Source organism: Pelobates fuscus, chromosome 3 (genome assembly GCF_036172605.1).
Source record: "Pelobates fuscus isolate aPelFus1 chromosome 3, aPelFus1.pri, whole genome shotgun sequence".
In the NCBI taxonomy this organism is placed as follows: domain Eukaryota; kingdom Metazoa; phylum Chordata; class Amphibia; order Anura; family Pelobatidae; genus Pelobates; species Pelobates fuscus.
In genome coordinates, this window is record NC_086319.1 from 337,228,647 (window position 1) to 337,245,625 (window position 16,979).

At 41.5% G+C, this 16,979-nt stretch overlaps 1 protein-coding gene across 1 annotated transcript in view; it reads left to right on the top strand.

Moving 5' to 3' along the window:
- UNC13C (unc-13 homolog C) overlaps positions 1-16,979 on the top strand; it is a 507,695-nt gene that overhangs the window by 322,230 nt on the left and 168,486 nt on the right. Inside the window, exon 20 of the mRNA XM_063449078.1 lies at positions 5,659-5,744. Within this exon, the coding sequence (XP_063305148.1) occupies positions 5,659-5,744 (86 nt within the window). The remainder of the gene's footprint in view (positions 1-5,658; positions 5,745-16,979) is intronic.

Sequence of the window (16,979 nt, forward strand, 5' to 3'; positions counted from 1 at the left end):
TTTTACTTGCAATAAAAACTGGGATTGCTGCCCAAGTGGACCTATGGATGAACCTTTACTGCTAGTGGCTAAGAATAACCAAGGCCCTGTGTAACTTATTAAGTATTTCATCATGCTGCACACTATACTTAATGCAAACAGAGTTATTCACTAATCCATGAATTGTTGAGAATGCACTAAGGAAACATAAATTTTATACAAAAATAGCTTTAGGGAATAACCGAAAATAACCTAATTTTTATTTTTTTATTTTCCCATGGTTATATAAAAAGTGTCTTACTTTAATAAACACATATCCTAGTATATCTGACATAATTAGATTATTTGTCAGAGTTTATAATGAGGGGATTATTTATTTCTCTAATGCGCTGTCAGAAAAAGGTAATCACTTTCGCTTTTGTCATTTATAAAGTAAGTGGTTTTCTATGTCATTCTCTATGTCTATGTCATTCTTTTATCTTTGTTAGGTTTTTAAATTCTAATACTTGTCCTTTGTTCATATTGCTTTCTCAAACACACTATAGCCACCTCAACAGCTTTAGCTTAATGAAGCAGTTTTAGTGTATACATCATGCCTGTCAGGTTTTACTGCTCAATTCACTGCCATTTAGCAGTTAAATCACTTTGTTTCTGTTTATGCCACCCTTGCCACACCTCCCCTGGCTATGATTGACACAACCTGCATGAAAAAAACTGTTTTCACTTTTATTCAGATGTAATTTAGCTTAAACAATTGTATCTCTTTCTCTATAAATTGAACTTCACATACAGGAGGCTCTGGCAGTGTCTAGCAAGCTATTAACATAGCAGGGGATAAGAAAATCTAAATTAAACAGAACTTGCAATAAAGGAAGGATAAACTTTAGATGAATCTTTACAGGAAGTGTTTAGGAAAGCTATGCAAGTCACATGCAGGGAGGTGTGACTAGGGTTCATAAACAAAGTGATTTAACTCCTAAATGGCAGAGAATTGAGCAGTGAGGCTGCTGGGGCATGTTCTATACACCAAAGCTGCTTCATTAAGCTAAAATTGTGTTGGTGACTATAGTGTCCCTTTAAGATAAAATGCTTACTTTTCTGCTTTAAATTAATATATAGCATTCTTACATATTTGCTTTGCATATCATAATAAGAATCAGTTAAAACATTAAGCATTTAACTTGTGTAGAGTAGCACAGTTTTTATACTGGCAATGTGAAATGTAGATATGGGTTTTTGGAATGTGCTAAACGTTGTGAGGACTAATTGCATGTAACAAAATGTATGGATGGAGACATAGCAGTGGATAAATGAGGAAAGATGGTTGCAGTAAGATTTGTATAAACTTGTAAGATATATGTATGCTGGTAGATCTGAATTGACTGAAGAGGAACTGACAGCCAATATGTAAATGTGTTGAACTGGGACAATAGACTATTGAGAAAGTGGAATCAAATGTGGTTATATTAGTGGGTAATATACTTTGCAGAAGAAAATGTGATGAGTGACTTTTCTCCAGAAATGTAATAGGTGGAAATAGCATAAGGAGGAATTAGAGAGATATCCGATTCTTAAGGAGGAGTAAGGATGCGCTTAGGAGGTAAGGAGGGATCGTAAAGTAACAAGGAAGACATTGCAGGACAATGTGAAGATTATGCAAGGATGTCAAGGGAGAACATATGATAGGATTGTGAGATGGATTGCTTTATGACAGTCAGATACAACAAGATACAAAAGATGAAATGGAAAATGATGGAGCAGGTAGAGTGTAGCCTGGTCTTGGAGGCATACCTTTTGTTTAGGAATGGGAACTGTGCTCTTACATTCACTAGGGGAGAAGGTGGTGATGTTGAGATGATGGACCTTCAATGAAAGTAGAGCACTTATCAACATCAAACATATAAACGTAAAATAACCCAAGTACTGATGAGAATGTATCTTATTATTTCAATTAGCTAAGTTTCCATTTCTAACTAGATCCATGCTAGTATTTGGTGGAAAAACATAAGCAGGTGGCAGAAAGAGTCATAAACAAGAAAGGAATAACAAATGAAGTGGAATGTGAATATACAAGTCACACTGTATAAAGGACACTGTGAATGCTTTGTCATAAAGCAGATTCATTTGACATTGTTATTGTGTATTCAGAACACCTGTCGGTTTATGGATTTTTTAAATTCATGTAATAAAATAATGATTTCTGGTGGTATTTTTTATTTCATAATTTGTACACATTTTTATTAGCAGAGTCTAAGGAGACATATGCTTTTTTTAAATTATGACATGTAATAACAATGTAAAAGTGTTATAAAAGGCACAGATTGCAGTATCACATTAAAACAACAGGATTATTCACGAAACACTGGATTTTGTCCATATGGATAAAACTGTCTACTTTGATCCTACTTGGGCACAATTTGTATACAACATGTAACACTTTATATATATATATACACACATATGCACATAAACTCAGTTCTAGCATATTTGTTTCTTTATGCACTATCCATGTACTTTTCACATACCAACGGAGGCTTTGAAGGAGGTGAGGCACCAGACTCCACTCACATCATTTGACTTAATCCCCTCTCTCTGGAAACCCCACCTCTTCATGTATTGGACTGATATGAAATATTAAACTAGCTGCCAAAATGTAAAAAAAAAAAAAGTTTTTAACAGCTTCAACCCTTTTACTGCCTGATATAGGACCAGCACGTTGCAAATAAAATGTGAATGACACACATCTGGCACATATCATTATGTATCACTTCGTAAACAGGAAAGTGCTTTGGTTACTATGTTCCACAATTCCTGTTTTGCTTCAATAAATTGTGCTAAAATGTGAAATTATTACAATTAATAGCACAGCATAATTCAATTTAAATAAAAGCAGACTTAAGGATAAAGGATCACACAATATATAATCTGTAATTAGAAATGTGAGCAATCTGGCAACATCCTTCAACCGGCACACACAATGTGGTGGGTCTGGGGGAAAGATTTAAAGAAGTCACACAGTACTGGGTTTTGTAGAAAGAAAGTTCTTCAAACACACACACACACAGCTGACATGAGAGAGAAAATTCTAGAAGAGACACAGTGCTCCTATTTGATGACACATTAAGAGAAGACACACATAGTGCAGATACTGAAACTGAGCTTTGCGAATTCCATTGTTCTTAATGTGTTTGTCGTTTGTGCTACCAACCTGTGTTGAAATATTGTTATAGGCATAAAACAATTACTCTTTTTTTTATTATTATACATTTTCCTAAATCATATAAAAATAAACAAACATTGGCCTCCGTTTGAATACTTTTCAAATCCTAACAATCTGTTAGAAAACATTTTCAAATTATTCATCTATAGAAGTCACCATTAAAGTCTATGGGGATTTTTGCAATAGATTGTGATCATTTAAAAAAATGTATCTGAAAGAAATAAACCAAGGCCATTGTTTGAGATATTACATGCAGTAAATATAATATGTTACATGGATAAACGCATAAGAAATTAAACCTATTCACTCTTGCAGGTTCACTCCATAGAAACTCAATAAGTGAATTTAATGTAGTTTGTCCAAGTTTTAATAAGAACATTAAAGGACCACTATAGTGCCGGGCTCTGGGGAGAGGAAAGGGGTTAAAACTTACCTTTCTCCAGCGCCGGGCGGGGAGCTCTTCTCCTCCGATCCTCCTCCTCTCCTCCCATTCGGCTGAATGCGCACGTGCGGCAAGAGCTGTGCGCGCATTCAGCCGGTCTCATAGGAAAGCATTATCAATACTTTCCTATGGACGCTTGTGTGCTCTCACTGTGATTTTCACAGTGAGAATCACGCAAGCGCCTCTAGCGGCTGTCAATGAGACAGCCACTAGAGGCTTTGAGGGCTGGATTAACCCATTTATAAACATAGCAGTTTCTCTGAAACTGCTATGTTTATAAAAAAAAATGGGTTAACCCTAGCTGGACCTGGCACCCAGACCACTTCATTAAGCTGAAGTGGTCTGGGTGCCTAGAGTGGTCCTTTAATTTAATGTATTAGGATAATATAAATTTGATAACTTCATTACAATTGTGAAAGTGTGTATAATAAGCAGAAATCTAAATCCAAATGTAGAGATTTAAATCATAAAACTTAATTGGATGTGCGCAGAATGAGCAGACAAATAAAAGTCTTGCCCTGGAAGGAATTGAACCTGTGCATTATAAGCTCCTTACATCATCTCAAGGCAACTTGAAGTAATGACTTTTAATGAGCTTTTAAGACTTTTTGGGCAACGAGTTCACACACCCTGCTTGGGACATTTAAAAAGTCATGTCTAGGGGCATATTGAGCATGTCTGAGGTGCTCACTGATTGGACAGATGTAGACAGGCTCAGTTGTCCTCAGCAGCTTTGCCAGACATTCATCATTTATGATCAGTGAGTCATTTTGTGCTGTAGTGGAGGGAGGGAAGGTAGAAATGATAGTGCTGCAATTGTATATATGTATTATGTATATTGGCAATTTTAAAGTTATCCCTTTTCCAAAGGGAAGCAGTGTCTATAATTTACTCTTTTTACTTTGTTTATTATGGCAACAAACCATTACTGCCACATACCATTTCTGAGATTGGAAAAATATGTTTGAAGATAAGAGTTAAAATTACCTTTACAGTCAAATATCATGTATACCATGAGTAATCTGGTAAGTGGCAGCCTAGCTGTGGTACAACTACAAATACCATGATGCACGGTAGCCATCCTAAAACACAAGAATGTGTCCGTGTGGGTGAGCTTCATGCAAGCTTAAGTTTTACAACTATTGGGGAGTTATGAAAGCAAAGAAACATCTAATAACCAAACATTGCTAAATAATCTAAGATGACTTATTTGTGTTACAATAATACTTTAATGTGCACCATTAAACACTTTGGATGGGGTTTGATAACTCCACAGAGTAAGTTGTTATCACTTTATCTGGTGAAAGGGTTGGATTACAGATAAATGTGAATTTTCCTCCACATTTTATTTAATGCAGAAGACTGCATTTGCCCTAGTGGGTTATTTCTTTGCTCTGTATTTGACATTTCTTGATGTTATACTTGTATAATACTACAGATCTCTAAACATGTAATGTAATATTCAGCCCGGTCTGTTTTTTAAGGTGTTTCCAGCACAGATAAAAGCACATATAGTCCTGTGACTATAATATACAATGTTGTAGGGATAATTGTGGGGCAAAATATTAAACATAATATTTTGGGAACATTATATAAAAAAATGAAAATAATATTTTAGTAATACTAATAAATATTAATAATTATTAATACAATTATTAATATGGTGATATTATTACATGACCATGCCTACAATTATTTGATGTAAAGAGATACTTACAATTTTATCTCTGATCCAAAATTCTTGTAGTTGTACTTGCTTTATAATTCAATACATTAACATCCAATAATTGTATTACTTAAAAATAAAATTTATTGTGAGAACAATTTATATGATAAAAACATAATCAGTGATCATGCGCCAATGTTATTTAATAGTTTAGGTGTAACTCAGGTGACTAGAAATGCAACATTAAACGAATGAGAGCAACAATAGACAAACTCATGCTTTGAATGTGTAAAAATGTCAAAGAGGACTAGAAACAAGAGCACAAAGCTAATATATTTCATTTACCCCTAGATTTCCTCAGGAGCTAAACATGGGAAAACTCAGCGCTGAAGTCATGTGGGGTCTGTTTGCCCAGGACATGAAGTATGCACTGGAAGGTAAACCCTGCATTCCTATTATTTCATTATATTCATGTAATGTAATTAAATATGTTCTATTATTGTTTGTAGTCTTTTTATCTCTCTGTAAACCTATCTATCGTGTATTGTTGGGGGATTTTATGTAAGTGTTCCATGAAAAGTCTAATTATGTTCATGCTGGCTATCAGAGTTGGGGAATATAGTCTTAATCTCAATATTTTCTGTTTACAGATGAAAAAATAAGAGGTTACAATGTCAAGGCATTAAATGGCAATACAGACATACATAGTACAGGAGTATAAATCATGTAACATACAGTTATATATTGGAATAACATATTGCAACGTAACTTGGTATAGTGATTAGTGATTACAATCGATATTAAAGGATCAAGTTACACTCGGTGAGTTGAGTCATTATCCCTGGTTCGACCACCTTGCTAGAATCGCACGGGTCACCATTTTGCACTAGACCAGGCCTGTCCAACCTGCGGCCCCCCCAGATGTTGCTGAACTACAACTACCATGATTCTTTCAATTAAACTGATAGCCAGGGAATCATGGGAGTTGTAGTTCAGCAACATCTGGGGGGTGCAGGTTGGACAGCCCTGCACTAGACCTAAGGTGCACATGGAATAACAATGTGTGGTATGAATTGTCATAGCTAGATTCTCCATGATATAACTGAGAGGGTAAAGGTGTTTGGGTGCGTTACTATTAGTGTGCATTTTTATTTTTACTGTGTCTGCAATGTCAAAACCATTGTGGTGTGTGAGCTCAGGGTGGTACGGTGGTACGGTCAGGGTGTGCAGATATATGAAATGTGGAGTGACCTGGTTCAGGAGCAATCATGTTAGGTAGGCTGTGATTGGATGTGACTTGGAACAACATCAAGTTATACTTACGTGACATCAAGTTATACTTACGTGACATCAAGTTATACTTACGTGACATCAAGTTTTAATTACGTGACGTGTTTCGCCTATTATGTATCAAGGATTGGCTGAGTAGGGTCCCGGAGAGGTAAAGCGATAACAAAAATAAAGTGGAACTAATTTAATTGGACCACCTTAATTTGCCGAAGTAGATACTCTATGATAATATGAGGGTTAAACAAGCACAGTGCTTATTGATGTGCCGTATCCATTTCTAAATTAGATGTTTTGCTTATCGGCATTTTAAACTGGTTTGTGCATAGATCAAGTTGTACAAGTTTTTAGTCCATTGTTTTGCACGCAACGTTACACTTGTTTCATCCTCGTGCAATTTGAGTCATGGTTTGAGTGAATAGTACATACAATTGAACAGATAACAGTTTGATAGTTATATAACAAGTCAATATGGATGCGTTTTATGCCATACGTTGTATACATTTATTGTATAAACACATATTGTGTTTATAATGCTTTAAGATAACTATTTTCATTATTACTGTGAATCAGTCACCCAGAGCTGTACATTGTTCATTATTAGAAAGTTTACCTTCTATACCATATGAAGCCAGTTTAACTAATCTCAGATCTCAGTTTTATTATCTATGTAATTTTCTAATAAGATTAAATGTAGCGATTTATTTGTAACTAGAGTAAAACTTAAGTTTAAAGAATACTACGCTTTGGTCTGGATTTACTTCCTCATTATTAGGCATCAGATATGACATATCTACTACTACTTGATTCCATATATTATTTCTATTACAATTTCCATGTATTTACTTGAAGCACTCATTCTCAAGTTTTGACATTCAATGTTATTGCAGAAATATGGTGAACCAATATGTTAGTGGTGAGACTCTAGCACTGCCTATACACCGATTGTTGAAGTACCATTTTAAAGTGCCCTGTGTTATTTACCACAGTGTGAATTCAAAGTGAATTTCAAATGTAAGGTCAAAATAGCAAACTGGAAGCAAAGCCTACTTAGATAATCTTTCCAGTTTAACTATTTTGACCTTAAATTTTATATTCACTTTAAATTCTCATTTTGTGAATAACTGCGTAAGTGTTCTGATAGTATTTTTTAAAAATGGGCTCCCAGTGCACTTTCTCTTAGTCTTCCCAACATTGAGTAAAATAGCTGGGCTGTTGGGAAATTTGGTGGAGACTTGGCTTGTCTGGCACATCCTGAGGTCTATATTTTCCAAAGACCTCCTCTTGTGGAATGGTTTTATACAAATTCAAATGTACAAATAACTAGGTTGCAAAAAGATTGTAGTGAGACCAAACACAATAAAACAATTCAGAACAAAACAAAAATGACAAATACAAAAATGACTGTTACTAATCAAATCCATTTCTCAATTAAGAAGTCTTCTTCGGCGGTAAAAACTCAAGAAATCATGTTTCTACAACTATCCCAGATTTCCCAGCATCACATGCAAATGAGCACAGACAGGTATTAAATATGTTGGTACCTAGTTATGTGCTCTCAGAGAGACTTTAACTTGCAGACCGAAACTGCAGTCTATGGCTGGTGTCTGGTCACTGTTTCTTTTTAGATAACAGGCCACTCTTTGGTTTAAAAGAAGGAAAACAAACACACAAAAAACCTGTTTAAACAGTGTCCATTCTTAAAGGTATCTGCAGAAATGTAGTATGAAGTCTGAATCACTATGCCTGTCTGTACTCATTTGTATGTCAATCTGGGAACTCTGGGATAGTTGTGGATACATGATTTCTTACATTACTATATGCAGATAGGACTTTTTAAAGTCTAACTTGAGTTATACAGTTGATGTATAACAGTACTTTGTGTACATTACAAATATGCATATATATGTTCACTAAACTGGGATTTGACAGAGGAACTGCATATTATTGGCCAATTTTAGCCAAATTAGCAACTTTCAATTAGTTATTTATTTTGGCCTCAAAACTTTCTTTCAATCCTCCAATATTTATAGGTGCTATAGGTTTCGAGTTTATTCACCAAACAATTGTAGTGAATAAAAAATTATGCAAAAGTAAGACTAAAGTAACCAAACTGTGAATATTACAAAAATTTTGATTTTTTCCAAACCAGCTTGCACACACCACACTGGCATATACAAATATTGACACACAGATACACACAGATCGGTCCCTTACAGACAATTTTTATTTCAATACAGTTTGGTTATCAATTACAATTAACTGTTTAATGCAAGCATGTCAAACTCAAAGTCTGGCACAGGCCACATAAACAAGGTTTAAGGTTTTATTTTTAACCCCAGCATCCCCCTCTACTTAACCACAGCACCCCTCTCTAATAAATCCCAGCCCCCCCTATACGAAGCCACAGCACCCACTCTACCACCCTGTGCCAAATCTGACCCTCCTGCTGACACACACATATTCACTGACAGACAGACACACACATACAGACACACACATACTCACGGACAGATACACGCACACACACACACACTCACTGACAGACAGACACACACACACACACTGACACACACACACACATACTCACAGACAGACACATACAGACACACAAACACACACATACTCACTGATAAACATACACATACAGATACACTGACAGACACACACACACATACTCACTGACAGACAGACACACACACATACTTGCTGACAGACACACACACACAGATACACACATACTCACTGACAGACACACACATACAGACACACTCACACATACTCACTGACAGACACACACATACTTGCTGATAGACACACACATACTCACTGACAGACAGACACACACACATACAGACACATACTGACAGACACACAAACATACTCACTGACAGACACACACATACTTGCTGACAGACACACAGACACACACACAGGCATACAAACTCACTGACAGACATACATACACACACATACTGACAGATACACACATACTCACAGACACACACAGACACACTGACAGACACACACATACAGACACATTGACACACACAGCCACACTGACAGACACACACATACAGACACATTAACACACACACTCACTGACAGACACACACATACAGACACACATACTCACTGACAGACACACTGACATACACACACATACTCACTGACAGACAGACACACACACATACACATACACACACACACACACACACACACAGAGGCACACACACATACTCACTGACAGACACACACACACTGACAGACACACATACTCATTGGCAGACAGACACACACACACTGAAAGACATACATACTCACTGGCAGACAGACACACACACACTGACAGACATACACATACTTACTGACAGACAGACAGACATACACACACACATACACACACACATACTCACTAACAGACACACACACTCACTGACAGACACACACATACTCACTGACAGACACACTGACATACACACACATATTCACTGACAGACAGACACACACACAGACACATACACACACACACAGACAGGCACACACACATACTCACTGACAGACACACACACATACACACACACACACACACTGACAGACAGACATACTCACTGGCAGACACACACACACACACACACACACACTGACAGACAGACATACTCACTGGCAGACACACACACACACTCACAGACATACACATACTTGCTGACAGACAGACAGAGACACACACACACACAGACAGACACACACACTCACTGACAGACACACACTGACAGACACTCACACATACTTTTTTTTATTGCTCCTTACCTTATGGAGCCGACGTGGGCCATCTGGAGAGGGAGCTCAGTGTTCCTGCTCCTCACTGCTCCCTCGCGCGGTTTAGTGATGCCAGGTGCCGGAATATGACGTCATATTCTGGCGCCCGGCTTCACTACAGACGGCACGAGGGAGCAGTGAGGAGCAGGAACACTGAGCTCCCTCTCTGGCCCTGCTCCCCAGCCAGGTAAGTGTTAGCAGAGTAGGCACCTGCAATGTGGGGGAAGCAGGTGCCTACTCTGCTATAACACCAGCATGTGCTCGCCGGACTGCAAAGATGGCCCTTGTGGGACGCGAGTTTGACATGCTCTGTTTAATGAATAAACCCATACATTGAGGGGGAAAAGTATTTGATCCCCTGCTGATTTTGAACGTTTATCAACTGACACAGAAATGATCAGTCTATAGTTTTAATGGTAGGTGTATTTTAACAGTGAGAGACAGAATAACAAAAAAATAAAATCCAGAAAAATGCATGTCAAAAAAGTTATAAATTGATTTGCATGTCAATGAGTGAAATAAGTATTTGATCCCCTATTAGTCAGCAAGATTTCTGGCTCCCATATGTCTTTTATACAGGTAACAAGATGAGATTAGGAGCATTTTCTTAAAGGGAGTGCTCCTATTATCAACTTGTTACCTGTATAAAAGACACCTGTCCACAGAAGCAATCAGTCAGATTCCAAACTTTCCACCATGGCCAAGACCAAAGAGCTGTCTACGGATGTCAGGGATAAGATTGTAGACCTACACAAGGCTGGAATGGGCTACAAGATCATCGCCAAGCAGCGATGATTGGTGCGATGATTCGCAAATAGAAGAAACACAATATAACTGTCAGTCTCCCTCGGTCTGGTACTCCATGCAAGATTTCTCCTCGTGGAGTTTCAATGATCATGAGAATGGTAAGAAATCAGCCCAGAACTGCACGGGAGGATCTTGTGGTCAGTGTTGTGGTCAGATGAGACCAAAATCAAGCTCTTTGGCATCAACTCAACTTGCCGTGTTTGGAGGAGGAGGAATGCTGCCTATGTCTCCAAGAACACCATCCCCACCATCAAACATGGAGCTGGAAACATTACGCTTTAGGGGTGTTTTTCTGCTAAGGGGACAGGACAGTTGCACTGCATCAAAGGGACGATGGATGGGGCCATGTACCGTCAGATCTTAGTTGAGAACCTCCTTCGCTCAGCCAGGGCATTGAAAAATGGGTCATGGATGGGTATTTCAGCATGACAATGACCCAAAATACACAGCCATGGCAACAAAGGAGTGACTCAAGAAGAAGCATATTAAGGTCCTGGAGTGGCCTAGCCAGTCTCCAGACCTTGATCCCATAGAAAATCTGTGGAGGGAGCTGAAGGTTCGGGTTTCTAAACTTCCGCCTCGAAACCTTAATGACTTGGAGAGGATCTGCAAAGAGGAGTGGGATAAAATCCCTCCTGAGATGTGTGCAAACCTGGTGGCCAACTACAAGAAACGTCTGACCTCTGTGATTGCCAACAAGGGTTTTGCCACCAAGTACTAAGTCAAGGGGTTAAATACTTATTTCACTCATTGACATGCAAATCAATCTATATCTTTTTTGAAATGCTTTTTTCTGGATTTTTAATTTTTTAATTTTATTCTGTCTCTCACTGTTAAAATACACCTACCATTAAAATTATAGACGGATAATTTCTTTGTCAGTGGACAAACATTCAAAATCAGTAGCGGATCAAATACTTGTTCCCCTCACTGTATATGTTTGTATGTCAGACCATCTCTTTAAATGCTGTTCCAGGTTTTCACCATATGATATTAAACTATATTGTTTGAACTCTTTCAGTTTCTTTCTTTCTGTTTCTATAATTTAATTTTAGCATTTCTTATATGTCACTAGTTTCATATCTTTCATAGCTTAAGGGAACACTACAGCATTAGGAATACAAACATAATACAAACACTATAGTGTTCTCCACCCCATTTAGATTCAGGGTTCCCTCCAAGGTTAAATACAAAATAAGTGTAAAAAAGGGTTTTACTTACCTTTTTTCCAACACCTAAACTAACTCGGTGCTGCCACCTGCTCTGCATCTGATGACATTGTTTTGCATGCATCACTTCCTTGGCTTTTAATCCAATTCAGTGCTTCTCATACAGGAGCATTGGGGACAAGAAGCACATCTGCGGCAAGTGTCATGCTCATCTAATTGAATGCTTCTCATAGGGAAGCATTTCATATATTTCTTCCCTATAATCAGTATTAGATGAAATTGAACGTTAAATGCCACCTAATTGAATCAAACTCGGTTGTTGCCGTGGAAGCACCATTTTGTGACTGTCAGGAAAATTAATACTAGACATGTGTTTAGTTGATGCAGCAATGTTTTTGATTGCAGGACTAAAACGTCAGGGGCATTGCACCCAGACCACTTGATCTCAATGAAGTGGCCTGAGTGCCTTTAGTGTTCGTATAAGGAATGGTTCGGTAAGCATGGCTTGGACCATCAGGTAAACAGTCTAAGTTTGACAGTTACCGCTCACCTAAAACGCTTTCAAAAGCATACAACTGCAGGACAGAATGAGAATAGCAGGATAGACTCACCCACCCATTATTTGGTTTTATGGTACATCTGCTTATGGTCTGCTATAGATATGCCGATCTACGTTGATGGAGGACTTCATTTTTTACCAAATGTAATTTTTTTTTTTTTATCTTAAAATGTTTAAATATGTTTGTGGCGAAACCAGCTTCGCCACTGTGAACTGGAGAGGCCTGGCTGCTAGCCTCCTGCCCGCTGACTATGGCCCCTGGACATATTGCACTTTAAAGACTATATTTGGGCATGTACTAATTTATATTGCTGCTACTGGCCCTTTAAAATCAGCAATGGACATTTTGGGACTACTGTCCCTTTAAGACTGTGAAGCATATCCTATTGTACTGCCTATATATTGTATATGTATTTATGTATGCAGTTAACCTGGGTTATATATATATATATGCCGCATTCATCTGATTGTTCGGTAGAATCACTCCATTCATTGTATTGAGGAAACTACCGAACAACCAGACCACCCAGGACTAAGTGTGCCTCCAATTACCGTTTGCAACAATGTTGCAAACGGGTAATTGGCAATCATGTAATGTGTTCTGTGTCCTCTGGGTGGCCGCCATTCAGGAAACAACCATGTGGCGGCGGCCATCTTAAACTACCGAACAGCGGTGTTTTGCCGTCGAGTGTCTGGAACTAAAATCGGACACTTGACTAGGCAAACACCGCTGAGACCTCCATACTTCCAGAAATTCGTATGGAAACTACCGAATGACCCGCCGTTCGGTAGAAAGAACCCCACAAACAAGGGAATTCATTCAAACCCTCTCCAGGCTCTATAACACAGGCAATTCGCCTGTTTTCATTCCCTTGTTTGTGACCGACCGCAGGGCCAAAATGCATGGAACTGTTTTCGGATACTTTACCCATGCGGTCGGTCAAATCTTTGGAACCTCATATCTCCCGAACCATTCATCCGAATGACCTGATTCTTGGATATGTTGTCCCCCTGAATAAGGGCTATCAGGGGATACCTGTTTTGGAGGTGTAGCATGTGTATTTGGGGTACATCCAGGAATTGGGGAAAAGGGTGTACGGTATAATTATGTTAAGTGCTAATCTAAGGGGAGGAAATGTGTGGGAGGTACATCCATGTGATTGGTTAAATTCATCCTCCCCCTGGGAGTGTCCTGTATGTACTTGTTTGTAATAAAAGCCAGACTGGGTGTCCCAGTCTAGAGTTCCTGCTTAACCCTCAAAATGAAGTGTCGTCTCGTTCTTGGGGGGGATTGGATTGTAAGCTGACTGCCAAGAGTGTAAGCCGATTGTATGCTTTTCTTGTTCAGCTGTTCCAGTTCGGAGTGTATTTCGTATCCAGCTCGTGAGTTCTGATGTTCTGCAGTAGCTGTGCCTGTCTATGGAAAAGGGGATTATCGCCTAAACGCATTTTTCCCCTTGTATGCTGAAACGGTCCGTTACAATTGGTGGCAAGCGGCGGGATCGTTCCTACAACCAGAGGGACAGCTACAGACAACACCATTCCTGGATTACAAAGTGAGGGCAACGCCAGTACCCGTACAGCGACCCTATCTACGAAGGATTTTGGGAAAATGGGCAACACGCACACCTGGGCAACACACACACCTGAGGAAGAGAGTGAATTAGAATGGAGAGATAATGCCCGGATAGAATTATGGGATGATGCCCTGGAAGAAGTCCAGTATCAACGGCAGCAGCGCTTTCCTGGTGCCGCATACCAGTTGGAGGAACAAATGGCCTGGCGGATGCCGCTTCTGGGGGACCAACCCGGAGGGGAGCGGGTAAGACAACTTGAGTACCTCGTGGAAAGGGAACTGAGCCTGGACGTCTCATACCGGGCACTGTGGTGGTGCACTGTCCAGCCAGAGACGTGGAGGGCAGAGGGCATCCAGCCGGAGGGGGATCACTACACTAGCCCTGGCCTGTTGTGGAAGGCCCTAACAGAAGACGTCGACTTCGGCAGTCCAGCAGAGTCACGGTACTGGGCTATCGTGCATTACCGGAGTGAGATGTTACAGGGCCCGAGATCTATTGGACTGGGACAAGACCTCCGCCGTTTCGCTGGCATGGAACAAGGGCTGGAGATGGACTATGTAGAACTATTAAATTCCGGCCAGCCGCAGAGAGGGGACGCAGACCGGGAAAACTGGGTGGCAGACCCAGACCTGCTAGCCTACAGCTGGGAAAACGGGGCCGAGGTACCTCCTGTTTCACTACCAGCTGCAGAAGTGGGGGACCTCATGGACTGGCCCTGGAGAGACCCACAGATGGCCGGGGGAGATGGGACCGAGATCTCTCTACCGGCCCTACAGGGATGCTGGGCAGTCGGCCCAGATCCCCAGCGGCAGTGTGTGTCCCAGGGAGCAGAAGGTGCAGTCCTTCCTCCCCAGCGGCAGTGTGTACCCCAGGGAGCTGATGGTGTCGTCCATCCTCCCCAGCGGCAGTGTGTGCCCCAGGGAGCAGAAGGTGCAGTCCTTCCTCCCCAGCGGCAGTGTGTACCCCAGGGAGCTGATGGTGTCGTCCATCCTCCCCAGCGGCAGTGTGTGTCCCAGGGAGCAGAAGGTGCCGTCCTTCCTCCCCAGCGCCAGTGTGTACCCCAGGGAGCTGATGGTGTCGTCCATCCTCCCCAGCGGCAGTGTGTGTCCCAGGGAGCAGAAGGTGCAGTCCTTCCTCCCCAGCGGCAGTGTGTACCCCAGGGAGCTGATGGTGTCGTCCATCCTCCCCAGCGGCAGTGTGTAACCCAGGGAGCGGATGGTGTCGTCCTCCCTCCCCAGCGGCAGGCTGAGTTACAGGGGGCAGAGGTTGTTGTTCCTGCCCCCCAGCAGCAAAGTGAGATGCCAAGAAGGCAGTGTGAAGTGAAGGGAGAGGAGAGCAGCGTCCTCCCTCCCCAGCGGCAATGTGTGCCCCAGGGAGCTGATGGTGTCGTCCATCCTCCCCAGCAGCCGTGTGGGTCCAAAGGAGCCGAAGGTGCAGTCCTTCCTCCCCAGCGGCAGGCTGAGTTACAGGGGGCAGAGGTTGTTGTTCCTGCCCCCCAGCAGCAAAGTGAGATGCCAAGACGGCAGTGTGAAGCGAAGGGAGAGGAGAGCAGCGTCCTCCCTCCCCAGCGGCAGTGTGTGCCCCAGGGAGCTGATGGTGTCGTCCATCCTCCCCAGCGGCAGTGTGTCCTGCAGGGAGCAGAGACAGTCAGTCTCGCACCCCAGCAGCCGGACAAGAGAATGACCGGGGAGACAGCTGGTCCCCCTTTCCACCAGCAGAGAGAGTGGCAGGGAGAGGAGCCTGCTAACCCCCCTCCCCAGCGGCAGTTTACCGTCCAGAGAGAGGAGCTTGTTACACCCTCTCTCCAGCGGCAGCCTAACTCACCAAGGGGAGATGTTAAGCCCCACAACTGTGCAGATGGGACCGTAGTCTCTGCACTTACAGCACAAGGGATAGGGACGGTCGGTCCTGTTCCCCAGCCTCAGTGTGATGGATCCAAAGGGGAGACAGTCGGTCTCCCCCTCCGGCAGTCGAGCTGCGCACCTAAAGGGGAGACAGCCAGTCTCCAGCAACCAGACGCCCACCAGACTACTCCCGTGGTAGTGCTGGCAACAGGACAGAGTACCGCTGGTCTCTGCCCCCTCAGCAACCCACCAAGGCAGCCTACCCGTCTCCCACCCAGCAGTGGTGAAACACCAGAACTTGGACAAAATCCTTCCTCACCCAGATGTAGTAACCGGTTAGTGTGGGTGGGCTGCTCTGTTATTTCTGTTTTGTGGGTGGGTTGCTGGACTAACCAGGGCACTGACCGGCAGAAAGTCAGGTACCCTGTTAGTCTAATTGGCCAAGGGGAGAAATGTGGCGAAACCAGCTTCGCCACTGTGAACTGGAGAGGCCTGGCTGCTAGCCTCCTGCCCGCTGACTATGGCCCCTGGACATATTGCACTTTAAAGACTATATTTGGGCATGTACTAATTTATATTGCTGCTACTGGCCCTTTAAAATCAGCAATGG